This window comes from Borostomias antarcticus, assembly GCF_949987555.1.
Source record: "Borostomias antarcticus genome assembly, chromosome: 5".
NCBI classification, from domain to species: domain Eukaryota; kingdom Metazoa; phylum Chordata; class Actinopteri; order Stomiiformes; family Stomiidae; genus Borostomias; species Borostomias antarcticus.
The window spans coordinates 14827509-14851384 of NC_140238.1; the positions used below are offsets into that span (position 1 = coordinate 14827509).

General features: G+C 42.0%; 4 protein-coding genes across 5 annotated transcripts; 2 read left to right on the plus strand and 2 right to left on the minus strand.

Moving 5' to 3' along the window:
• Positions 1-1375: 1375 nt before the first annotated feature.
• Positions 1376-7490, minus strand: foxo3a (forkhead box O3A; the record flags this gene model as incomplete). Its single annotated transcript, XM_084438218.1, has 2 exons — positions 1376-2701; positions 6957-7490. The coding sequence occupies 2 exons, from the start codon at positions 7488-7490 to the stop codon at positions 1376-1378; spliced, it is 1860 nt and encodes a 619-aa protein (XP_084294344.1).
• Positions 7491-8894: 1404 nt separating this feature from the next.
• Positions 8895-12739, minus strand: afg1la (AFG1 like ATPase a; the record flags this gene model as incomplete). The annotated part of the gene is made up of 13 exons (XM_084438942.1): positions 8895-9271; positions 9470-9580; positions 9714-9854; positions 10131-10231; positions 10413-10483; positions 10689-10771; positions 10993-11051; positions 11199-11298; positions 11389-11519; positions 11663-11764; positions 11887-11938; positions 12049-12248; positions 12628-12739. The coding sequence occupies 13 exons, from the start codon at positions 12737-12739 to the stop codon at positions 9140-9142; spliced, it is 1395 nt and encodes a 464-aa protein (XP_084295068.1). The 3' UTR covers positions 8895-9139.
• A 1824-nt stretch (positions 12740-14563) lies between these two features.
• Positions 14564-17123, plus strand: LOC311309545 (sex comb on midleg-like protein 4; the record flags this gene model as incomplete). Its single annotated transcript, XM_084438873.1, has 7 exons — positions 14564-14791; positions 15264-15393; positions 15662-15862; positions 16044-16205; positions 16382-16588; positions 16672-16817; positions 16998-17123. 7 exons carry the CDS (start codon positions 14564-14566, stop codon positions 17121-17123), a joined length of 1200 nt encoding a protein of 399 aa, XP_084294999.1.
• Positions 17124-22001: 4878 nt separating this feature from the next.
• Positions 22002-23158, plus strand: vsnl1b (visinin-like 1b; the record flags this gene model as incomplete). 2 transcript variants are annotated; one of them, XM_084437710.1, is made up of 3 exons in its annotated part: positions 22002-22163; positions 22514-22729; positions 22961-23158. In XM_084437710.1, 3 exons carry the CDS (start codon positions 22002-22004, stop codon positions 23156-23158), a joined length of 576 nt encoding a protein of 191 aa, XP_084293836.1. The 2 variants fall into 2 exon arrangements, with proteins under 2 accessions (XP_084293836.1, XP_084293837.1); XM_084437711.1 differs by lacking the exon at positions 22514-22729.
• Positions 23159-23876: the final 718 nt, after the last annotated feature.

Sequence of the window (23876 nt, forward strand, 5' to 3'; positions counted from 1 at the left end):
AGTGAGTTTAACCAATTAATCTCTGTTACACATGGAATAAGTGTAGGATGAACAAAGGAAAGCTGTTGTAAACTCCATTCATATTGATCCCGTTGTTTTTATAAAACGCACTGGAATGAATCCCACCATGTGTTTCTCTTGCACTGGATCCTGACATTGCACACGCATTCCTGCTTCCACTCCACTTGCAGACACAATTTGGCAAAATTCAAGATAATGTGGTGACTCACCACTCATGGCAATCTTATCTGTAATGCTATTTAATACAACTAATTTTCCACAATGTTATAAGTAAAAAAATGTTAATTCAGCACCTGTTGTAGCACAGATACAAAAGGGAGGGTTCCAAGCCAGCTCCCTTTGCTCTTTTTCATAACACCTAGATACAGTACTGGAGTGCTAGCTTAGATCTTTCAATAACTTTCACTCAAAGATAATGTAGGCCTACATGTTGACAATATACCGACTATGGCTATACCCTGCTTAACACTGTATTAAATGATATCTCTGATCTAAAGGTGTTTCTAGTATTGCAGCAAAGGGGAAGGTAGAAGAACTGCAGCAGAAACACCTTAAAATGATCGTGAATAAATCACCTTTTCAATGACAAATGAGTTACAGAAATATTACCCAAATCACAGGGGGAAATGAATACGTCCACAATCACATTATAGATCATTTCAAATCTTTTGCTAAATTCTTGCCACTAAATATTTATGACATCATTGCATGAAATGGTGCATGGATGCAAGGCATTTAAAAACACAAAACAAAAAAGACTTTCTTTTGTCAATACCTTTCAGGGAACTTAAAAACACAAATGCTCCAAATATCCCCCCCAAAATATGTAACATTCTTTGCAGTTTGTTCTGTAAACAGGCAGTCATCCACAATGGGGTTGACAGCTGATTTGGCAAAAACATTGTGTTGGTTCAGGTTTGATGAAGAGAATGAAACGAGGCAAAGCAGAGTAAAACAACATTTTCATCATCAGTGTTACAGCTCACCATGTGATGTGGATGGTTCCCTGAGACTTCAAAGATATATTACATTTATTTCACATTGACCTATATAATTCCATTCATTATAACACTAATGGTCACAATGTCGCGAGAACACTTTTTTTTCCTCCAAATTTTGTTCGAGCCTCCTTTTCTCAAATATGGGTTACAAGAAGCCCCCCACCCCCACCCATCATGCGATTTAGACACTTTAAAATACAGTACCTAATATGATGCCTGATGATAAAAAGAAATCACACTACACTATCAAATCTCCATTAATGCTTACATATTAAGAGTTTTCTTCCCTCGTGTTACATAATGCAATCTTCGTCACTCTCTCTTCGGCTGTTCTACTGTTCTGACTGAAACCCTCAGCTTGGAACCCAGCTTCGAGGTGCAGTTGGTTTGGAGCTGGAGAAGCTCCCTGCGCTAATGTTAGTATTCTGACTGGAGATGAGGTGGGAATCGCAGCTCAAGTCCAGGCAATCGGCATCCATCAGTTCATTACGAATAATACTGTCCATGTCACACTCAAGACTGCCATTGAACACATCCAAGTCAAGATCAGCATGGAAGCGGTCTGGGGCGGTCACACTAGTGCCAAGCTGGACTGAGGGGTTCTTGCTGGGAGACTGCTGGAGATACCGCTTAGCTTCATGAGGGTCGGATTCCAAGCCCCCATTGACGGAGGTTGACAAGCCAGCTCGCCAACCAAGGACCGAAGAACTCTGGGTCTGACCAACAGCCGCCCCCGCCTGGTTTAACATCATGGGGCTCTTGCGAAGAAGCATGATGTTTCGACGGGTGTTCTGGGAGGTCACGGCGGTGCTAGCTTGGGACATGAGGGGGTCAGACTGGGTGAGCATGACGTCGTTCGGGTTGTGGGACTCCAGGCTGAGAAGGTCCTGCAGGGTCTGGTCGCTGAAGCGGGAGACGCAGGAGAAGGTGGCCTGCGTGTTCTCCTGGATGGTCTGCATGGGGGACTGACGCAGGCCGGTGACAGACGAGGGGCTGAAGATAGAGTTGGGGCCGTAGCTGCTGGCGGGGACACCCAGACTGCTTCCTGAGCAGCTGAAGGTAAACACTGAGCTCCCCTGCCCATTGGCTCCAGACTCGTCCTCGCCAGGGGGCTTCTGGGAGGCCGTCAAGCTGATATTGTCCAGGAGATCGTCCATCAGGTTGTCAGAGAGTGCATCGTTGAGGTTCATGGTTCCCGCAAGGTCGGAGAGACCAGTGGGCCCGGTGGAGGGGGACATGCTGCTGGGGCTGGAGAACAGCATGGGGGAGAGGGGCAAGTCGTCATCGGGCACCTCATCCAGCTCCAGGTTGGCCAGGATGGGAGAGAGACGGCCGCTGATGGTGCTGGCGTTGGAGTTGGTGCGCGAGCGGAAGTCCGTCCAGGCATCTAGCTCGTCGCTGCTGCGGGAGGTGGGGCTTCCTGTCCACTTGGACAAGCTGGAGGAACTCTCGGAGCTGCCGTCCTGGGCGTTTTGCAGGGAGGCCTTCTTCTTGGTTGCGCGCCCTCTGGCGCCCTTGATGTATTTGTTGCTGTTGTCCATAGATACAGCCCGCCGTCGTGGGGCTTTGCCGCCTTTCCCGCCCTCAGGGTTCACCATCCACCAGGAGCTCTTCCCTGTTCCTTCATTCTGGACCTTGACAAAACGACTGTGGAGCGAGAGGTTGTGTCGAATGGAATTCTGTAATGAAAAATAAACAACATTTCATGGCAGGTTTCATATTGTGCTTACAAACCTAAAAGGGAATAATAAATACACAATGATTACACCCAACAGGTGTAATAAAACGTGTGGCTTTCACTTTTCCGTGAGAGATATTCCATTACATCTCTAACTGTGACCCATTTCTAGCTGCTGGTAAAGCTCTACGGATTTCCCTGGAGATATTCTGAAAATTTTAAGAAAATTAAAGAGCTTGAGTCTGTGCAATCAGGCTTCACAAGCACATGCTGGCTGCTGCAGCAAAGGAGAAACTGCAGTCATCTCTGCAGCAAAAATCTAATCAAACTTTATAGCACATTTCATACACAGAGGCAACAAAAAGGGCAAGTACATGACATCGTAGGATGGGAGTGGTTCGTCTCAATTTCTGCCCAAACCTCAGCCGACAGTCTGATTAGAGTCTGAAGCCTAATCAGACCTGATGAACACTGTATGCAAATGTAATTGCAGACAAATTAGTAGAAGGTACCAGGTGCCCACCCACACTGTGTTCAAATAATGGCCTTATATTTTAAATCTTAGTAGGATCCTGTGGAGACTAGAGAGGGAGTAGAACAAGGTGTGACAAGGCCTACATGTACTGCATCAGACTAGATTATACAATTTCCATCAAAATGATTCACCTGTAGAAGCTCACATGCGGCACTTAATCTGCAAAGGAACCTTTCGTTATAAGGAACCTAATAGGAACCTTTAGTTATAAGGAACCTAATAGGAACCTTTATTTATAAGGAACCTAGCAACTTTGTGATGTCAAAGAGAGAACACTGACCGAGCCCAGCTAATTATTTCCTAGTACAGTATGAGAATCAGTGGTGGTTAGAGTGGTCGGCCTGAGATTGGGAGGTTGGGGGTTCGATCCCTGGCCGAGTCATACTAAAGACTACAAAAATGGTACTCAATGCCTCCCTGTTTGGCACTCAGCATCAAGAGTTGGAATGGGGGTAAGTCCCTGTGACATACTTGCGTCATGTTCAAGGGGTGTACTTGTATATCAAGCTGCCTCACGCTAGGGAATCAGGAGATAGACTCCTGCCCTATGGACCACAAGGCTCGAGAACCATTGGTTCTCAAGGCTACTTACAGTATGAGTCAATGGACTGGCCTGCTGACATCAAACTTCCAGCAAAGCCTTTGCTCAAAGCCAATTACAGGATTAGATCAAGCAGTGACCACTTTCATCACTTGGAGGTAAATGTAGGCTACTGACTGACTTAATGCACATTGGTAGTTATCTCTTAATTATCTTATCTCTTTTTTCCTGTTTAAATGACCGGGCAGGTAAGGTTAAGTTGATTTAGCCATCTCTAACAGGGAACAAATTCAATTGATTTGGCTAATCCATCCAAATCTAGAGAAGGAAACCCTTTCCCTGAGCAGCGAAAGCCATTTTTATTGTTTTGTTCACATTACTGGGAAGAGACCTGAGGTGCTTTTAAGATGAGATCTACAATAAATAGATGAATTAATTATCTGTGGTCAACAAGGACAAAGGTTTGAGCCCTCTGGGTCACATTCTATGGACTACAGTACATTTGGGGCTTTTTCCTTCGTCTCTTTTTGACTAGTCTTTTCTTTTGTCAAGCTAAATAGATGGATACAAGCCTCAGGGCAGAGGGAGAGCATCATGTTTTCTAGAGTCTTGAAGCAGAGACAAGTCACAACCCATTTAGTGGAGAATCTCTCTAAAATGTGGCCAATGAGTGGCCTTGAACAGTAGTCAAGAGTTTTGACATTTGTCTCCCAAGAAGCCTTACTTTCTATCAAATAAACTGTGGCAAGGACCGGGCTATGGGTTTTCCCTGTAATGATATGTGCAATAGTTTTGGGATTGGCTAGCATTATCAAAAGTCTTAAATGGTTACAACTTGTGCACACTGGTAATAATAAAATTATCAAACAATTATTAAGTCTCAACCTCTTTCAACAGAATAAAATGAAATAAATTACACATCCTGATACAGTAAGACTAAACTACAGTATTAAAGATAGCCAATATCCTCTGAAGACATATGAAATCAGAGGATTTTCTGCTAAGGCCCTGTACAGTTACATCATAAATATTATGTGACAAAGTGTGTCAGTAATGTGTCAGTGAGCTCTACAGTTAAGGAGTGACCAAAAGACTCATGCCCCCTCTCCCCGACTGATCACAGCCATACACAGCACCCTTCGAGCAAAGCCCAATTCTGATTGGATACTGGAGCAATGCCAGTTTACACAGAGCCAGATGCAGAGTAAAACTGCAAGCTCCTCTCACATTGCTACACATTGACCTACATAGTGTACAGTCAGCTGATTGATTCTTGTGCTCAGGCCACGAGCCAATCAAATATGAAGGTGGAGAACACAGCAGCCGAAGTCAACCATTTAACATTTTAATCTGATGCTTTCATCCCAAAGCGATTTATAATTATGAGCTAGTGTTGAGGTTAGGAACCTTGCTCAAGGGCACAACGATTGATGGGGTGCTCTAATCACTGGGCTACCTACCGCCCACAGATTCAAAGCTAACTGTGGAAGGCCCTGTCAACGCCATTTCCAATATCATAATAAAAGCTCAGAGGAATCAATGATCAAGTAATAATGAAGTGACTCACCAACAAGACAGACAAGACAGACAGATAGATAGGACTTTATTGATCCTCCTAGGGGGACATTTGGCATTTACAGGCAAGGAGACATACAGTAACTGTTCTAAAAAAGAAGTAAAACAGGACATAAGCCTTACAAAGATGTGTAGAGGAGGGACTGCATATTTAGGTTGAAGAAAAAGCGATTACTTCGGTGGCCTATACAGTCACAGCATTCGTATCTGGAATTAGATAAACCATTGCCAGGGGGGTGCTAGATAAGCTATAGTCTCAACAAGACATGATTACTGGTCCTTCACCCCATAATGGCTCTATTGCATGCAGACAGTCCCAATCCTCCCCAAGCCCCTATTACAGATGTCCAAGCTGAAGCCATCAGCTGAACTGCCACAAAAAGGAAATGCTGATATCAGCTGTTTCTAATCCCTAACATTAATCCCTGTCTAAATGAATAGCCAAGGCTACTACTACTGTATCTGGCCCACCTTTTAGCGAATCATAGTCAGACATGGTCCAACTTAGTCAGACATGGTCCAACTTATCGATCAATATGAATCAAACATACAACTTCATAAGGCACTAATAATTAATACTTGTGGTACAATGCAAACAAGTAATGAGTGTATATGCCTAATCAACAACCGTGGTATCTGAGTGACTGTCAAACACTAGGCCAGAGAGCCTTTTGCTGACCTTTTGTAATAATAAATATAGCCTATGTTATGTGTAATTACATTAAAATAAACGACCATCATAAAAACTACTCCATCTCTTACACAAATGTTTAGGCTATTTTAAGTTGCTTTGGAAACAAGGGACAGCTAAATGACTAAAATGTAAACCTTTATCATTGAGGAAAACCTACATACAACATCCGATCTTAGATACACAGTTTTACAAGGATTACAAACCTATTTCCAGCCTTTTTCCACAAAGCTCAGGGCTTTCATTACAGATGAATTGGTTTTCCGGGCCAAACTAATCCCTGAAATCAAACAAGAGGCAGGACACACTAGCATGTAGTCCTCTGCAGCCCAATATAACGTAGCCTTTAAGATGTTAGGTATTTAAATAATTATATCCGTGTTGTGAAATTCTGTAGGATGTCACTTTTGTTAACGATTACATTTTGTTGATGTTTGTGGTAGGTTATAGATTGCAGAACTCAACCCACCACCGAGGGGCAGAGGGCTATTGCATGTTAAACCAGACATTTTCACTTGGTCATAATGCAGAATTATGACCTTCAGCACCCACTGTAGGCTACATTAGCAACCCTGTACATCACTGATCTGGGTCTTGCTGGACGTTTTTTGAAAGCATGCCAGGTTCACCCTATTTCTATCAGGCTGGCACACACCTCCCCATGCAGCTGGTTATCTTAACAGAGCACCTACTCCCTTACACTATATCCAAACGCCAATGCTTTATGAGAAATAACCCACTCATCACAATATGTAGGCTACTGTAAGATAGGTACTGTACATGACATTTATAAAAATCAGGTTAGTGTTGCAGATTCGACTGTGTTGTACACATGGTTCATAGTTAACTCAAACAGCCTTTGTCTATATGTCACTGTACCAATAGGCAAATAGTCACTGTAGGCTGCTGCTCACCTTCCACCCTGCAGAGCTGTTGCTATCGCCTTTGTCTTTGAAGTACGGTACAGACCTCACCATCCAGTCATAGATTTGGGACAATGTCAACCTCTTCTCTGGGGAGCTCTCAATGGCTTGGGTGATGAGGTCTGCATAGGAGTAGTTGCCCCATGCATTCCTGCGGGTAGAGGACTTCCTCGGCTGCTGGGATCCAGAGGTACCGAGGACTGAGACAAGTGCTTGGGCGGATGACGGGGACCCATCGTTCCCCTCCTCTTTGGAAGTAGGGTTTAAAACTTCCACAGGGTGAGCAATGGTACGGTTTTGGTCTTTTAAGATCTTTGTTTTGCGATGTATCACATTGGCATCGACTGTTTCACTCTCGTCGTCATCCTCTTCTGGAATTACGTCAGTGTCTGTCGATTCGGGCTTCCCTGCATCCGACTCTGGACGAGGCAAAGGCCAAGTGCAGGACCTTGGCCTTTTCTGCGGCTCGAAATCTGGGTCTATGGCAACATCTAAAATACGTTCATTGTGCGATGTTTCAGCCATACTTGCAATGTTACAATGCTATTTCAAGTTAGTAAACGAGCTTATATCAGAGTTGCATTCCATTAATGTCATCAATTTGGTTTGATGATGCAAAAAACTTTTTCAGATTGTAAGTTCACTGCATAATGAGCATTTTGTCCACATTTCACACCTCCAGCTGAGTTGAACTCCACGTGCGTCTGTCTTCTGCCGATTGTGGCAGCCCAGACAGCCATAGCCGATTCAGAAGTCTGCAAAATTAGCTAACAGGGATTGCGTTCAATAAGCCTATCAGAATAAATAGAATTCTCAATCAGAAACGGTTTCATCCACAGTACAGTGCAGTCACAAAGACGTCTTCTAGACTGCACCAGCCTCACGTTATTTTTGGAAATGTGTGGTGACGAGAAAAACGTAGCTACGCAGTCAGTCCTGGGCTGGGGAAAAGAACACCATGTCGTTCCTTCACTAAACTTGACCACTAATATATTTCACTTTACTTTGCCCATCGACATGCAACACAAGAAAACACCTTCACATTCCGAATGTAGCTGCCATCTTGACCATTTCCTTTTCAATTCCTTTATCATCCGTGCAGCTAGCTAGAGGAGAGTGCAGTTGCCCACAGTTGTTCGGATTGTGGACACCATCAACGCGTTCATTGCCGTTCTCTTCTGTAGTTCTATCGAATACATTTTCAATACCCCTCTTCCACTGCAGTGTCACGTTGATATGGACATTTCATAAGGTATCCTCGCACGCATCTCGTCCCCGCATCCTGAACAATCGGCAAACAGCCTCCACGGCTATCGCTGCCTAGCTGCCTCACCACTATCCGTGCAAATAGTCCCAGTGGAGAAAAGACTTGCCCCTACATTGCACTGAGCGGATCGTCTTAAAGTGACAGCTTGACAAATCATGACATGAAAATTATCATATAATTTAGTTACGATTAGCTGCCCACTTACACAATCACATCTAGTGCTTAACTTGGGAATGGAAGATGTGCAAGGAGCTGTCTTTTAGATATGTTCATAGATATTAGCAAAGGCATTGTGCTATGGAGGCCCTTAATTATTCACTGTAAATAAGGATCATCATTCCATTAAACTCACTAAGGGCTATGAGAACAGGAGCAAGGTGTTTTTTACTGTGCTTCGGGCAGCTCCCCAAGTCAAGCACAGCACAACGGTATGTGTGTTTAGACTTATAATAATTAAAATAAGTTATATTTTTATATTGAATATGTGATTTTTTATGTTGAAACCCATTGCCACATTTCAATAGAAGACATCCTCTTCTGTAACGACTTGAACAAACCCAGCACTAGAATTCAATTTTCAAAGGTCAGATTTAGAGTTTAACCTCTTTCCACTCTGTAAGTAAATACTGAATTTGCTATTTACCCACAATAGTACAGTACAGTATTACAAGCAATCAGATTCCAAAGGTATAATTCAAGATATCTGTAGATAATATGGTCAGTTTGTAAAGTGCAATGGCAAAATAAATTATTAAGAATGTCATAATAAATATTTTCCATTTGTTTGATCCAGAGTTCCCTTTTACACTGTCACATTGACCCACATCATGCTGTGATTGTGTTGGGACAGACAGGTAGGGGTATAGTATTGTGTGCTGGCTGTCCTTGGCAGGTGGAAGTGCTCCTGCTACGTGGTGGTGCTCCTGTCACCTTCCACCCAGTATTCTTCCGTCTGCATCTCAGTGAGCCTGGACAACGTCCTCTGAAAGGCAAAGATCTCCTCCTCCCCACTGAAGATAGACAGGCCACTCGCCGAGTCCTGTTCAGTCAATACAAAATCATTAGTAGGACATCAAATCACTTTTCTGCCCCTTGTTCTCCCCCAAAACAGGCAAAAGAACTCTGTAAACATTATGAACTCTGTGAAAACAGCAGGTTATGAGAGTGGTTAGGCCACAAAACAACTAGAACAAAGGGAATACACACAAAAAAACGTAAATCTGTGGTTATTAGCTACCCTTTTCAGACCCAGGTCGTCCATCAGGATGTGGCTCTCGTCGTGGCGATCATACCCCTCATGTACAAAAATGTCATCCAAGAGGTGGTCTGCAAGGATCACCACCCGCACCTGGATCACAGATGAGAAGTCTCAGCCATAGATACATGAGTAAAATACATCGTCACTGTATGTCTCCTGCGGTCAAATGTAGGCTCACAGGCATCTTAAGAAGCAAAGACAACAGAAGAAGAGCTTTAAGTACCTTATGATCATAAAATGCATCTATGAGCGTTATCAAGCGCCTAGCTTGGGTTTTCTTGTTCAGTGTCAGCAGAGGAATGTGCCGAATGAAGACCGTGTCAAACTGTCTGCATATCTCCAAGTAGTCGCTGGCACCTAAGGGCTGAAAAAACAAGTCATACCATATCAAAAAACAACAATAACTGAATCAAGGACAACTTAGATTTGCCTGTCTATATGTGGTGTTTTTTTGTGTGGAAAAACATAAAACAAAAGTTCTATCTCCAAAAACACAGACTGATCGTATAAAGCTTTGATGCTCAGTATCTCAGAGCTATACCTTTCCCTAACATTTTTCTAAGGTCTCCATTTGTATAATCATACTGTAGGTCTGACAGCGTATCTGTGCAGTAGAACCAGACAGATCAAGTCCACTCACTCTATCACACAGCTCCTCAAACGTACAGTCAGCTATGGTCCCACATGTTTTGTTCAGATGGAGCTGCCGGCCCAGCATCTTCAGTACCCTTGGTCGTGTTACTGTAGAAAAAAAAGATAAAGGTTTAACTCAACTAGTTTAATTCAAGCAAAAACATCAACCTGTAGTGAAACACGACAAGATGGACTTCGAAAAACACATCACAGTTCACATAGATTACACTTCCCTCGTGAATTAAGCATTTAGAAAGCTCAGCACTCAAGAACAAAAGAACCTACTCACTGTCATTCTGTTTGAACGCCAGCTCATCAAACATCTTATCTAGAGTAGCCTCCACATCAGCTTCACTCGAGCTATGTTTAAAAGGAGCAGAGAATCACTTTAATATCCGTATATTACATAATGTATACTACAAACACATACACATGTTGCTAGCTACTGATCAAAACCAAATGATTTCCCCATGATAATCAAAGGGTTACAGTGCTAGTAAGTGAAAATATACACTCAGAAATGCAACAGTCATGAAATGTTAAAAGTCAGTTTTGAACTTCTTACAGGAAGTAGAGCTTTCCAGCAGAGGGTCTGTTTCTTCTTCGATAGTCGATCCCTGAGTCCAATCGGAGTGTTTGGCAATAATTCTGCAAGTGAGAGGAGCCAAACTGTATAATTACAAACATGGTTTTAATCAAATTCAACTCATCTTGGGCTTTTTTATTTAAAACAAGTCAAACATATGCAAATTGAGAGATATAGGATAATACAATACTGTAAGTATGTCCTAAAGTCAGGGGACTTGTCAGTTATGCTTGTGAATTGCACATTAATAATTAAAGCATTTCAACATGTAGAGCATAATCACCTTCAACACAGCAATGAATGGCACAAAGTTAACTCTCTGTAGTCCGTTCTTATACAGATCTAGAGTGAAGGAGATTGTCAGATTAATAAGTACAATAATAATTGTACTTATTTGTCTTGAAAAAGTAGATATAAAATTAAAGGTAGACCTAAGGTCAATATTGTGATAAATATGCAAAATCCATTGAGAGGCAACATTCATCTCACCTTCAGGGGGTCGATTGGATGTGGCTACAACAACGACACCATTCAGAAAGAGGTTCTCAAACAGCTGCTTCAGAATCATGGCATCTGCAATGTCTGTGACCTGTCGGATGGGATTATGTTCAATGTCCAATTCACCACCAAGTTCAAAACTCCCTAAACGCAAAACAGATGTGATAGCATATCAATTTACCTGAAACTCGTCAAAGCACAGGAGACAAGCCTCCTCGCTGATCTCTTCAGCAACTGGGGCAATCGGGTCATATGATTTGGCCATTTTCCCCGCCTTCCGCTTTGGCATACTCTGTTTCAGCCGATGTATCCCTAATCACAAAAAGTATAATAAATACATTTATTTAGTTTACTTACTTACCAACAGAGGCCTAGCTATTTACTTTGAAACAAAACAATATTATATGTAATGGAACTATAGCTGTTATTGGAAAATTATAAATAATTGAACTCACTTGTGTGTACATCTAACATGAATCCGTGGAAATGAACCCTCTTTTTCTTGGATGTCTCCACATGTGAATAAAACATATCCATGACCATGGTTTTCCCAGTACCTGGAGAATCACAAAGATGATCATAATTCGGTGCGGATAATTACTATACCTACCTAGTCAAAAAAGCAGAACACCAATGCAATTATTTCAAGGATGCAGCATCACAAAAAGTATAGGCTTACCTACATCCCCATAGATGTAGTAGCCTTTCGGGGGCTTGGGCTTCGAGAAGAACTGTAAAAACAGGATAACGGAACAAATGATTCAACCAATCATAGTCTGCCACCTCATGACAGATCTGATATGAATATGCAGATGTAAAGGAATTGAAGGCATATGTTTACCTTCGAGAAGAGGGAGGCTGGCTGGTTACTGTAACCTCTCAGTGTCTTGTGCATCTCATCCAGTTTATGCAGCGCTGCTTTTTGCTGCGGATCCTCGCGTAGTACACCTTCCCTGACGAGACAGCTGTAGTGATCGAGTGGTCCGCTGAAGCCGGAGCCATTGTTGATGTCTTCAGCCGTCTGCGGATTTGCCGTGTAACCTTGAGAACATCATGGAATTGCCATTGATAGGGTAACGATACAATTCTAGCAAGGCTGGAGCTGTCGAGCCATCCATGTCCAAAGGTTGACAAATTAGCTAACTTTAGCTAGCTGGCTAAACCAGATCAGAAACGGGATCAATCAGAAGTTGACAAAGGTAAGCGTAACGTAGGGTACAGATTATAACCAACACTTCCCTGTGTACGTTAACAGACATAGTCAGCCGGCTAACTTTAGCACAACAGACAGGATGTGTGTGACAGACAAGTCAAGAATACCAGCTGAGCTGTCACAGCGAAAATCAAAGTGGTTTAAGCCAGCTAACGTTAGATAAAGCTACCAGAACACAGATTTCACTCACCAAAATAATAGTCTCACCTCGTCTGGAAATACAATTTGATATTGTTCTTGCTGTATATTGCTCTTTCGCGAGATATTTTATGGTTGCTACAACCAAGGGCGACGTCTTTGACGACATGCACGTCGCCATTTTTGTTGGGGAAAAATGCACGAAACTTTATTAGATAGCTATCCCAGGGCGCATGCACAAAAAGTGCCCCACGACTAACAGTAGAGGGAGATATTTCCAAGGAGACGAGTAACCGCTATCCTTTGCTATCTAGTTATTTTTACCCTTTTTGACAACAGAACTAATGTCGTACAGGCAGTATTTCATTTATGTGAGGATGACGTTCTTACAATATCTTTATTTTTATGTATTACTGTCCAATGGATGATAGCCTATACGACCTACTTAGTAGTTGGAAATTGATTGATTGAGGAACAAAGAGTCTTATTCCCCTGCCTATGGGCTGATTGCTGCATACTGTGACTCAAATTATACTTGTCATTTAACACGTATTTAACACGTAACACTTAACGTTTTAACAGTTAACATTTGAACATATGAGCAATTTAGCCTGACAATGACATTTTATGTATAGACTATAGACAGACCAAACCCAGATATAGAGGATAGAAGAGAACACACACACAGAATATGAACATACACTCAAATATGTCCAATTAATTTCCTATTGTAATGAACAGTTTGAGGATGTCTAAGCTAATTATATCTTCCAATTTTAAGCCTGAGTTGCATTAGAGATTGCCGAGAGGGTGTTTCAGGCTTGTTGCCATGACAACAGAGGAACGTTTCCTAGAACTGGCACGAGCACGCAAACACACACACACACACACACACACACACACGCACGCACGCACGCACACACACACACACACACACACACACACACACACACACACACACACACACACACACACAATATTACAGTGGAATCCGCCTTACTTGGAGATTGCACTGTGCTGTGCCGTTCCAGACATTGGAAGCAGGGAAATATAGGGAAAGAGCCGTAAAGAGATAGGCTCATACACTCCATATTTATTTGAATGGTGAGTGCATATTGATCATTTAAGCCTATTATTTACATTTTTCAGTGGTATATCTTATTGTAGCCTAGTCTGTTGAATACAAAGTAAACATGAGCCATGCAACTGGGCGATTTCATTGCTGTAAACAGTCTGTAGGCTACATAGGACCGAGGTATAAGTGAGACATGCATGTTGTTGATTTTTGTCTGCATTAGGCACCTGAGGCTGTTTGTTTTTTTAAGACGAGGGTGAAACCTGTCATCGTAATGGTAATTCATAGCTGTGTAGCCATGGTGAAGTCAACCCCCCTCCTCCACCACTGCTGAATGCATTAGCCTAATGAGATGTCTGCAGCCTGCGAGCAGCCGCGCAGAGCACCAAGACGAGGGGCGAAGGGGAAATAGCAGGGGCAAGATGGCTCTCCCAGGCTTCTGAGGGATTTTTATTTAAACCTCCTCCCTGCCATCCAGGCTTCTGGGATCTAAGACAAAGGGCTTGGTTCTGAGGCGGTCAGAAATAGAACACAGGTAATGGGAGCCCCGGTAGTTGATAGTCCATTAGCTTACTGGATGAATGGGGTGGACTGTTTCATCATAAGCTTATGCATGGATGCCTTTTGTGTTGTTGGCTTTTTTTGTGCTCTAATGTTGTTCCTTTACTGCATCGCCAGGCTGAATATTCTGCAAGCCATTGATGCTTTTATGCGAATTAATTTCAGTGTCCTCAGATTCATAGTGAGGTGCTTTGATTATATTCGGATGTGTAATTTTGATTTTGTGGGCACAGACAGTATAACGGGTAGAAACCAGCCTTTGGTAACCAGCCTAGGTTTGCTTTGTGCTAACCTACTCTGATGTCCATGTGTGCATGCATCTGAAATTCATGTTATCTCTTCTTTGTGTGTCCTGTGTCTCCAGCTCAAATGAGTGTACCTGCAGCAACAGCACAGAAAGCAGACAGCAACAGTGAAATGCAATCGGCCACAGTGACTCCCTCCTTCCTTCCCAGCCAGTCAGGCAAGATACCGGGTAGAAAGAGGGGGAGACCCCCACTCCGCAATGTTGCCAAAATGGATTTTCCAAACCACTATCCTGAGTCTCTGCCTCCCTTAAAAGTGCCAAAGAAGAGGGGGAGGAAACCAGGTTTCAAGGTCAGTCAGATGGAGAGAAAGGGGGAGGGGGCAGTGGGGATGCCAGTTGTTTAAAAATACATGTGATGTCCACGTGCAACCCTATGTCCTTCAGATTTGGGTTTGAGCTGATTTAAATGTAACTGAGCTGATTTAAATGTAACTGAGCTGATTTCAAATGTTTAAGAGCAAGGCTCAAAATCAAGTTTGCCCCACCAAATGACTGCTGTGTATAATTTTAAATATTGGGACAAGTGTGATTTTTGTATAAACTGCAAACATGCAGGCTCAGTAGGGAGCAACAATTAGAATTCCAGATCCTATAAAATGCACTATTACAAAAGGAATATAATTTAATCATTTCATGTTACATTCTTTGAAAACATTGCTTTATATTCAGACAAAGCATGTCTATACCTTTTTGTTGGCCTTATGTGGGCTAACAAACAAAATGTAATAAATGACAACAACTCCCATGTATCTCTGCCTGCAGCTCAAACCCAGGATGGTGATGACACCACTGGCTATCTCTCCACCCAGCAGCACCCCAGAACCTGACATGAGCTCCATCCCCCAGGACGCCGCCACCATCCCACACTCAGCCACACCCCAGGTGCTCACAGGTGAGACACAAAACCCACCCACCTGATACTTGCAAGGTGATGGGTTTGTTTGACCATGAGGATGTTCCTACTTCGAACAAAAAGATCACTTTCAACGAAGATGCTTTGCCGAATGTAGCATGGCACTCTTGACACATTTAAAAGCATTTTATTAAGAATAATTAATAAAACATCCAAACACATATTTTTGCCAAACAGCAAAGTGATCCAGTATAGTCTACTGTACTAATCACTGCATTGCCATTCTCTCCCCTCCTGTGGTCCTCAGTGTGTATCTACATAAACAAGCAGGCCAACATGGGTCCGAACCTGGACAGAAAGAAGGTTCAGCAGCTCCCAGATCACTTTGGACCAGACAGGCCTTCAGTGGTGTTGCAGCAGGCAGTCCAGGGTTGCATTGACAGCGCCTTCCAGCAGAAAGCAGTATTTACTCTCCTCACACAGGGATATGGAGGAGAGAAAATATCAGGTATGCAAATATACAGACCACTCTTTTCTTTCCTCTCTGTGAAATTCAATTACAAAACTCACGAGTTAAGTATGATTACTCAAGCTTAACTTACCCAAGTCAAAAATTCTATGAGCTTGTGAGTTATTAGCAGACTCAAAATACAAAATAATTTGTATTCTCTCTGTCATGCTTTTTTCAGCCACATTCGATGGGAAGCAACACCTATTGAGTCTACCTGTGGTAAACAGTATTGGCTATGTGCTTCGTTTCCTGAAAAAGCTGTGCCGCAGCTTGCACTGTGAAAACCTCTTCAGTGACCAGCCCATCACCCAGCACAGTGCTGCCACCTACCACTCTGATGGTATGGTGCTCTTGTGCTCTAAAGTTTTGCCTCATTAGAACCCCAACATGCTTAATTTGAGAATACAATTGTAATTCAAAATGTTGTCTGTGAATCTTTACCAGTCTAATCTCATCAATTTCCCATACTTTTTGTTGCAATGTATACAGTATATTTGTGCATTCTAACTTCCACAGCTGAAACATCTATGGCCGAGGAGTACCTTCTAGATCCTTCAGAGTCCAAGCGGTACTCAGTGGATCCGGGGGATTCAGCATTCAGCTCCATAAGTTCCACCTACTCGCCAAAGTCCTCCTACGGGTTCCGTTCGTCCCAGCAATTCCCCAACGGGAGCTGTAGACAGACGTCCAGCCCCAACGCTTTCATGGAGAGCAACAGAATAGGTACACGTTCACCCAAGTCTATCGTGTCATCATCAGGATCAATTTGCTTTGATGATGAAACATTTTACCCATCTTCTCCTCAGCGTATAATCAGTCTCCAGAGGCCCAGGAGTCTAAGGTTCCCCCCAGTAAGGACCCGTCCTCCTGGTCAGTGGAAGATGTGGTGTGGTTCATCAGAGACGCTGACCCCCAGTCCCTAGGCCCTCACGTGGACCTCTTCAGGAAGCATGTAGGCTTAATCACTGAATCGGTCCCCAACAATATGGGGAACATTGTCTTCATTTCAATGTTGATATGTTGGCAAGGATTCATTTAGAATTTAATAGATTTGTGATGTGAGTGTATGTGGTGAATGATTTGTGATGCTATAACGATGGTCACCCTAACCTGAACCTCTGTTCTTCCACAGGAGATAGACGGAAATGCCTTGTTACTTTTAAAGAGTGACATGATTATGAAGTACCTAGGACTGAAGCTTGGACCGGCCTTGAAGTTATGCTATCACATCGACAAACTAAAGCAGACAAAGTTCTGAAACCTTTTTCTTTTTTCTTCATTTCACCAAACGGTGGAACTCGACAGTGTATATGTTGACAATTTGGCATTACAAGATGTCTTATTGTTTTAAGACACTGTGATTAATTGATCTCCAGTCTAGGTTTGTAGATATTATTTTATAATTTGGTTGAATACAAAATATGGAATGCATTGCTGGTACTTTTGCCGACATTGCTGGGACAAGAAATGTATGATTTGAATAGTAAATAATTTTGAGATGTGATCTCATAATAGCCTTTTTTATATCCACATGATGTACAGTAATATATTGGTCAGTGTCCTGGATGGGCCTAGATTGAGTTTAGTCCCAGACCATAGTATCCTCAACCTGGATCCTCCATTTAAAGTAATTTTAGTCAAGGCTTGATCTGTGTCTGTGGAACCTTCTCTATGCGTTCAGTACCAGATTGATTAAATCCATGTAGCAAACTTTGGACAAATCATGATTAACTATAAATAGTCATTCATGATTTGATTTCCACACAAAATACTGTAACTGTGATATATAGAAAAAATACTAAAAGGACTATTAATTTGGAATATCATTTTATCAGTATTGAGAATGTGATCAGAAATAAACATTCAATATCAGTATGTTTCATTAAAAACGTTATAACAAGTATGTCCCATAGCCTCTTCACACAGTCATTAAGATGATGTTATTTGCCATTCATTATCATGTTTTACAATGCTATTATTATTATTATTATTATTGAAAAAGAGGTAATGAAAAAGAGGCCATAGAAGAGTAAATGTCACTGCGAAAAAAAAACGGCTTGAGAGGTTATCATAGTATTTCTTTTGTATGCCTCTTTGGCGTAGAATATGCACCCTTCTTACAGTATAAACCTTTGTGAGTGAATGCTGGTGTAAACGATACGATGTACTATAAGCCATGCCAAGCGAAATCAACCTGAGACAGTGGTTTTTATTTTGAAAATCATAATGAATATGAGAGTAGCTGTTGACTGGATCAATAAGATGGACAGGTGCTTAAGTTCCCAATGTATTTAACATCTTGTTTGCTTTTGTGTTGTGAGATTTACATGAAAACACTTAATATGTGTATTTAACCTAGACGTGTATCTTGTGGTTATTAAATTAAGAAAACAAGAAATGTGAGCCTTTGTGACTATAGCATTATTTCTCTGAATGAAATGAATATTTTCTGACATGAGGACAGTCACTGTTCAATTCTAGCCTACTAAATATTGACATACTGTAGATGAGTGGGAGGGTGAGAGTTGCTGTAGAGGAGATCCATGTTCAATCTCCAGTCATGCCTGATTGGTCTCTCCACAGAGGAGGTCATCAAAGAGGGGTGAATGTAGCAGAGATGGTTGGGAACCACACCCTCTATATGGTAGGCCTCAGTTGTTCAAAACCAACTGTGTAGGCTAAGTGAAGTGTGACACAATGGCGGGGCAGTCTAAATACCCCTTAAACTCTGGCCAACTCCATCCAAGTGGTCAGGAGTCAGAAGCAGTTGGTCGACCGTTGGGTAGCAAGGTTACCAGCCCACCACAAGCTGTCCTCTTGGTCAAATGGTACTGTAGACTTGGTATCTGAAGAGAAGTAACAGCGGTGATGAAAGTGATTGTTTATTGAAAAGACTGAATTAATGAAGGAGGGCATGGTAATAATGGCGTTTTAAAGCAATTGACTCTTCGGCCATGCTGTGATAATCATTTTTTATTTAACCTTTATTTAACCAGATAAAAAGCATTGAGATAAAATCTCTTTTACAATACTGACCTGGCCAAGAAGGCAGCAAAGTTTCACATAGAAAGACACAAGGACATATAAAATACAGAGAACAACACAACTAAATATACAAAAGGCGTAGACCACGTGGGAACAATAAGAAATTAAGGTATATTACTACATGAGCAGCTGGTGGTAAGGACTTCTGATAATTTCAGTTTAAAGCTGGCTAAAGGAATAAGTGCCATCAGTTTGAGGCTTGACTGAAGGTCATTCCAAGACCAAGGACCAGAATAAAAAAGGCTCCTTTTTCCAGCCTCAGTCTGCACAGCAGGTACCTGGAACTGATCCAGGCACTTGATCTGAGGTTGTGAGAGTCACAAACTGGTACAAAACTGGAACATATGTACCGAGGGAGCTTGCCTAAAATGGCCTTATACAATAATATAAACCAGTGTTGCATCCTGCGCATAGTAAGTGAGGGCCACCCAGTTAGGCTATACAGTGTGCAATGATGAGTCCTATAAGGTGCGTTTGATATATATCTCAGTGCAGCATGGTAGAGTGGGTCAAGTCTGGCCAAAACAGTGGGACAGGCAAATCTATAGATGGTATCGCCGTAATCAAGCTGAAATCAATAATCAAGCTGATCAATAAGCCTATCAATCACCTAATGTAGCCATGCAGTTCAAAATTTTGTTTCAGCTGACCAAGACAAGATACAGTCTCCTTATATCCAGTCTAATAATTCAAGCTAACGGCAGAGCAATACACAAGCAACAGTGAACTTAAGATCAATTTGTGATGCACACGGGTGACGCCGTGCCTAGTCGCATAACCAAAGACTAGCGTGGGATCGGTCCTGCTGCGCCTCATCTGGAATAGCATCGGAAAATCGTGAAATCCTTCTGCATTTATAAGAGGACGAATTTTGGGGGGATATAATCCCATTTGATCATACGCAATAATTTGAGTTTTTCCTGTCAATTAAGCAATAGTACAGACGTCCATAGCAATAGGCTATAGCATCACCAACATTGTAAGGTAAGAAGTATTGCCTGCAGATGTATTTTTGTCGTCATGGAATATGTTTCATATACTGGCTCAAAAAGACCACATTTGCAGTGTCGCAGAGGCTACATATGAATTATATATGTTGTTTCTTGATTCATAGCCTATTTGAATGAATAAAGCTTTTGGGAGAGGCATTGTTGTGTAGCTAGAGGTTTGGCACCTGCGCAACCCCTAAAATGAAGGCATTACGTTCAGCCTAAAAATATTTAGAATGAATGTGTTTACTTAAAAGATAATTAGCAAATTTCGTTTATGTTTTCAAACTTGATCATGATTTGACTATCATCTCTTTTGCAATATTGGTGGTCCAGATTTTCCATATTTTGCACGCGTTGCGCATGGTAAAATGTCATGAGATAATAATAAACGGTGGCACATTAGAATCTGATAAGCATCCGACCACTGCGTCGTTTCCATCGGAATGCAGTTGCGTCCTCCTTGTCCAGGCAGTGGCGTGTAGCTTATCATAACTGCATGACAGAGATAACTGCTTTTAGCGGGTGTTAAACTAAATGTCTTATTTTTTCCTCGCATTATTGTTTATGGTTGCCTATTGTCGTAGGGTACAGGATATCATGAAAACAAGAAATGTAAGAGGGAAAAATACATTGAGCCCTGACAGAGCGAAACCCCTAATGGGCTTCCTCTGAACGTTTTCGTATTGTCATCTTCCTGAAAAAATGTTTGTCCTCAAGGTCATTCGATGAATTGACCTAGACTCATTAAGCTCTTCTCACCATTTCGCCTCACCCATCGCTTTATGTGAGTTGCATCATCTAAATCTACGCTAGTAGAGTAAAAAAAATAAAAATAATTCTTTGCACGTTTTATGTTGCTGAACAACACATTATTTTTTAAGTAGAGCAATAGGCCATGCCTAGTATGCTTGTATGAAAGCATGTCGCGCCTATCCAGTACAGTAGGCCTGTCCTCTGCAACGAGCCCGTGGACTTGCCCTGCACAGGGGTGTCAGTACGAGCACGATTCTGTATGTTATTCCTCATTGATTATGACAGGAATCTAAGTCTATAGATTAAAAAGGAAATACATCTTTGCACATTCTATGTTGCACAACACATTATTTTTAAGATGAGCAAAAGACCTGAGCCTGTGTGCTTGTATGGCAGCATACTATCCAATAGGTAGTCTATTTCCTCTACAAAGAGCTGGTCTCTTGGACTTGCCATGCACAGGGTCAGCTCGAACATGATTTTAAATGTTATTCTTCATTGATTATGATAGAATGGTAATTAAATGAGGTATTCATTCACCCTAGCCCATACACGGTGTTTTGTATGGCTTGTATGGGGTCAAGTTATCAAGGTCTCCCACCATATCAATCAAAGCTGATCTTTCTGTCATCATTACTCACAAGGCCCTACAGTATCACTACTTCTATCAAAAAGAGGAGAGCCCTATAGGAGCTGCCATCACACAATTACATGGGATCATTGTATACATTGTATAGCACTGTGTACATTGGGGGAGTGTCCAGACACTCTGGCTTTGTTGTCACAGTCAGGCTGCAGCATTTTAGGAATGATCAAACACTTGATGAGCTGGTCCTGCTGACTGATCCAGGTGAAAATGCAAAGACAGTTCAGAGACTGTGGCGCGAACAGATTTACAAATCAGAAATAGAACCCGGGCAGTGGCTCCAGATATCAGTGTCTTGTGGTGTTTCTGATCATGAAGAGATTCAGTTTCACTTAAAATCAATATTCACACTGCAGAATGCTCTCACTATAGTTCCAAGGTGCCCGCACACTGCCCCAACCAATGCCACCCAACAACAACAACCAACACAACGTTGGATTGGTATGCCATGTTTGTTGGTGACTGATGGCGTGGGTTGGATCGATTTTTGTTGGTGAACAACACGCTGAATTCTAACAACTAACAACTTTAGAATGTTAAGCACCTAAATAGCCGACATGGTTTATTGTGGACTGGGTACAAAAAGACAGCTGTTTTGAGGTTATGTTATGCAAGAATATGAAGGTGTGGGCTTCTATATGAGATATACTTTTCCATGCAATTATTAATGGATCATTAATGTTCGTGCACTGCAGGAATCATGGGGAAACAGAACAGCAAGCTGACTCCCGAGGTGATGGAGGACCTTGTGAAGAGTACAGAGTTTAATGAACATGAGCTCAAGCAATGGTACAAAGGCTTCCTGAAAGACTGCCCCAGTGGAAGGCTCAATTTGGACGAGTTCCAGCAGCTTTATGTCAAGGTGTGTCTTCTTTTCTATTCTGCTTTTTGTGGGTTCATCGCAGTGAAATGATGTATAGCCTAGTGCCGTATGTTTTGAAGTGTATTGAAGTCTTTGTTGGTTATTGTTAAAGGCCTTTCACACTAAACTGTGATGATCTGGACAGATTCACATCAATATTGAAGACCCTTTGTTGCCTATGTTTTACACATAGCCTGGAGTGGGGAAACGGCACATTCCTTTATCTGTATTAGGTTTGTACAGGTAGATGTTAACTCTGCTTGGCTCTAGGCATGCCGCAACTCTGCCGAAGATGATATCCTTGTAAGAGATTAAATTGTTTCATTTGGGCACTACCATCTCTATTGCAGTTCTTCCCCTATGGCGACGCTTCAAAGTTTGCCCAGCATGCCTTCAGAACCTTCGACAAAAATAGTGACGGAACCATCGATTTTCGAGAGTTCATCTGTGCTCTGTCCATCACATCACGTGGCAGCTTCGAACAGAAACTTAACTGGGCCTTCAACATGTATGACCTGGACGGCGATGGTAAAATCACACGGGTAGAAATGCTGGAGATCATTGAGGTAAGGAATCAATTCAATGAGCTTTGGTTTGTGCTTTGCTAGATGGTGAGGATACTCTAGGACTACTGATACAAGTTCAATGGCTAAAAGTCCAAAGCTGTGCATATCAATATCTGCAAATAACTGTTGCAGAAATGTTTAACTTTCCAAACTTTGAGATCGTCATTCTGGATGAAAGTGTTTTTGTCTGCATTAACCTCGCTTAGCACCATGTCTCGTCCCTGTGTCTAGGCCATATACAAAATGGTGGGTACGGTGATCATGATGAAGATGAATGAGGATGGCTTGACACCAGAGCAGCGGGTGGACAGGATCTTCAGCAAGATGGATAAGAACAACGACGACCAGATCTCATTGGAGGAGTTCAAAGAGGCAGCGAAGAGCGATCCCTCCATCGTCCTCCTCTTGCAATGTGACATGCAGAAGTGAGCCTGCTCTTCTCTAGTCTACATCTGCACACTCTGGACAGCAGCACATGTTTTATTGTCTCATTAAGTTCCCAGCCATTTCCACTGGAAAAAAAATGCTTGGACTATTTTTCAATGGACTCGCTTCTTGTGGTTGTATGCATGAGAATGTTAAAAGCTGAATAATTTTGAATATGGCTAAACAATACCATTTATAATATTTCAAAACCTACCAATGTGTGTTGTGCAAAGTAATCCTATTCATTCCCATTTAACTTTAGCTTGTATATCAGTGAAGCGCTACATTGACTTATGTTCCTGCAGTATTTAGAATCCATGTTCACTGCTGCAGCTACAGTACTGTATGCTTTACATGCTAGTAACAAACAATAATTCCTATGATAATTGTAACTGTCTCTACTATCCAGACTTCTGGAGCCCATTGAGAATAGAGAGACTCCTGTTTGTTCCAAATTGTTTCACTCTTTGGAACTGAAAAATACGTACGTGCATGCATACTGTATGTTAAATGTCAAAACTATATCTAATTTTTTGCATCCTTTGGTGCGTATCAGAAAGAAGCCCTCTTAAAAGCGTTTTGGTATTGTTGCATGGGATGTGCAGTAGTGAGTTATCAGACCATTAGTTCATCTCCTGTGGGAGCATGCATCCCCCTCCTTTTTACTTGTGTGTGCCACTCAAGTTCTTGAAAGACAGCTATTTCGTCCTGGTTGTAGTCT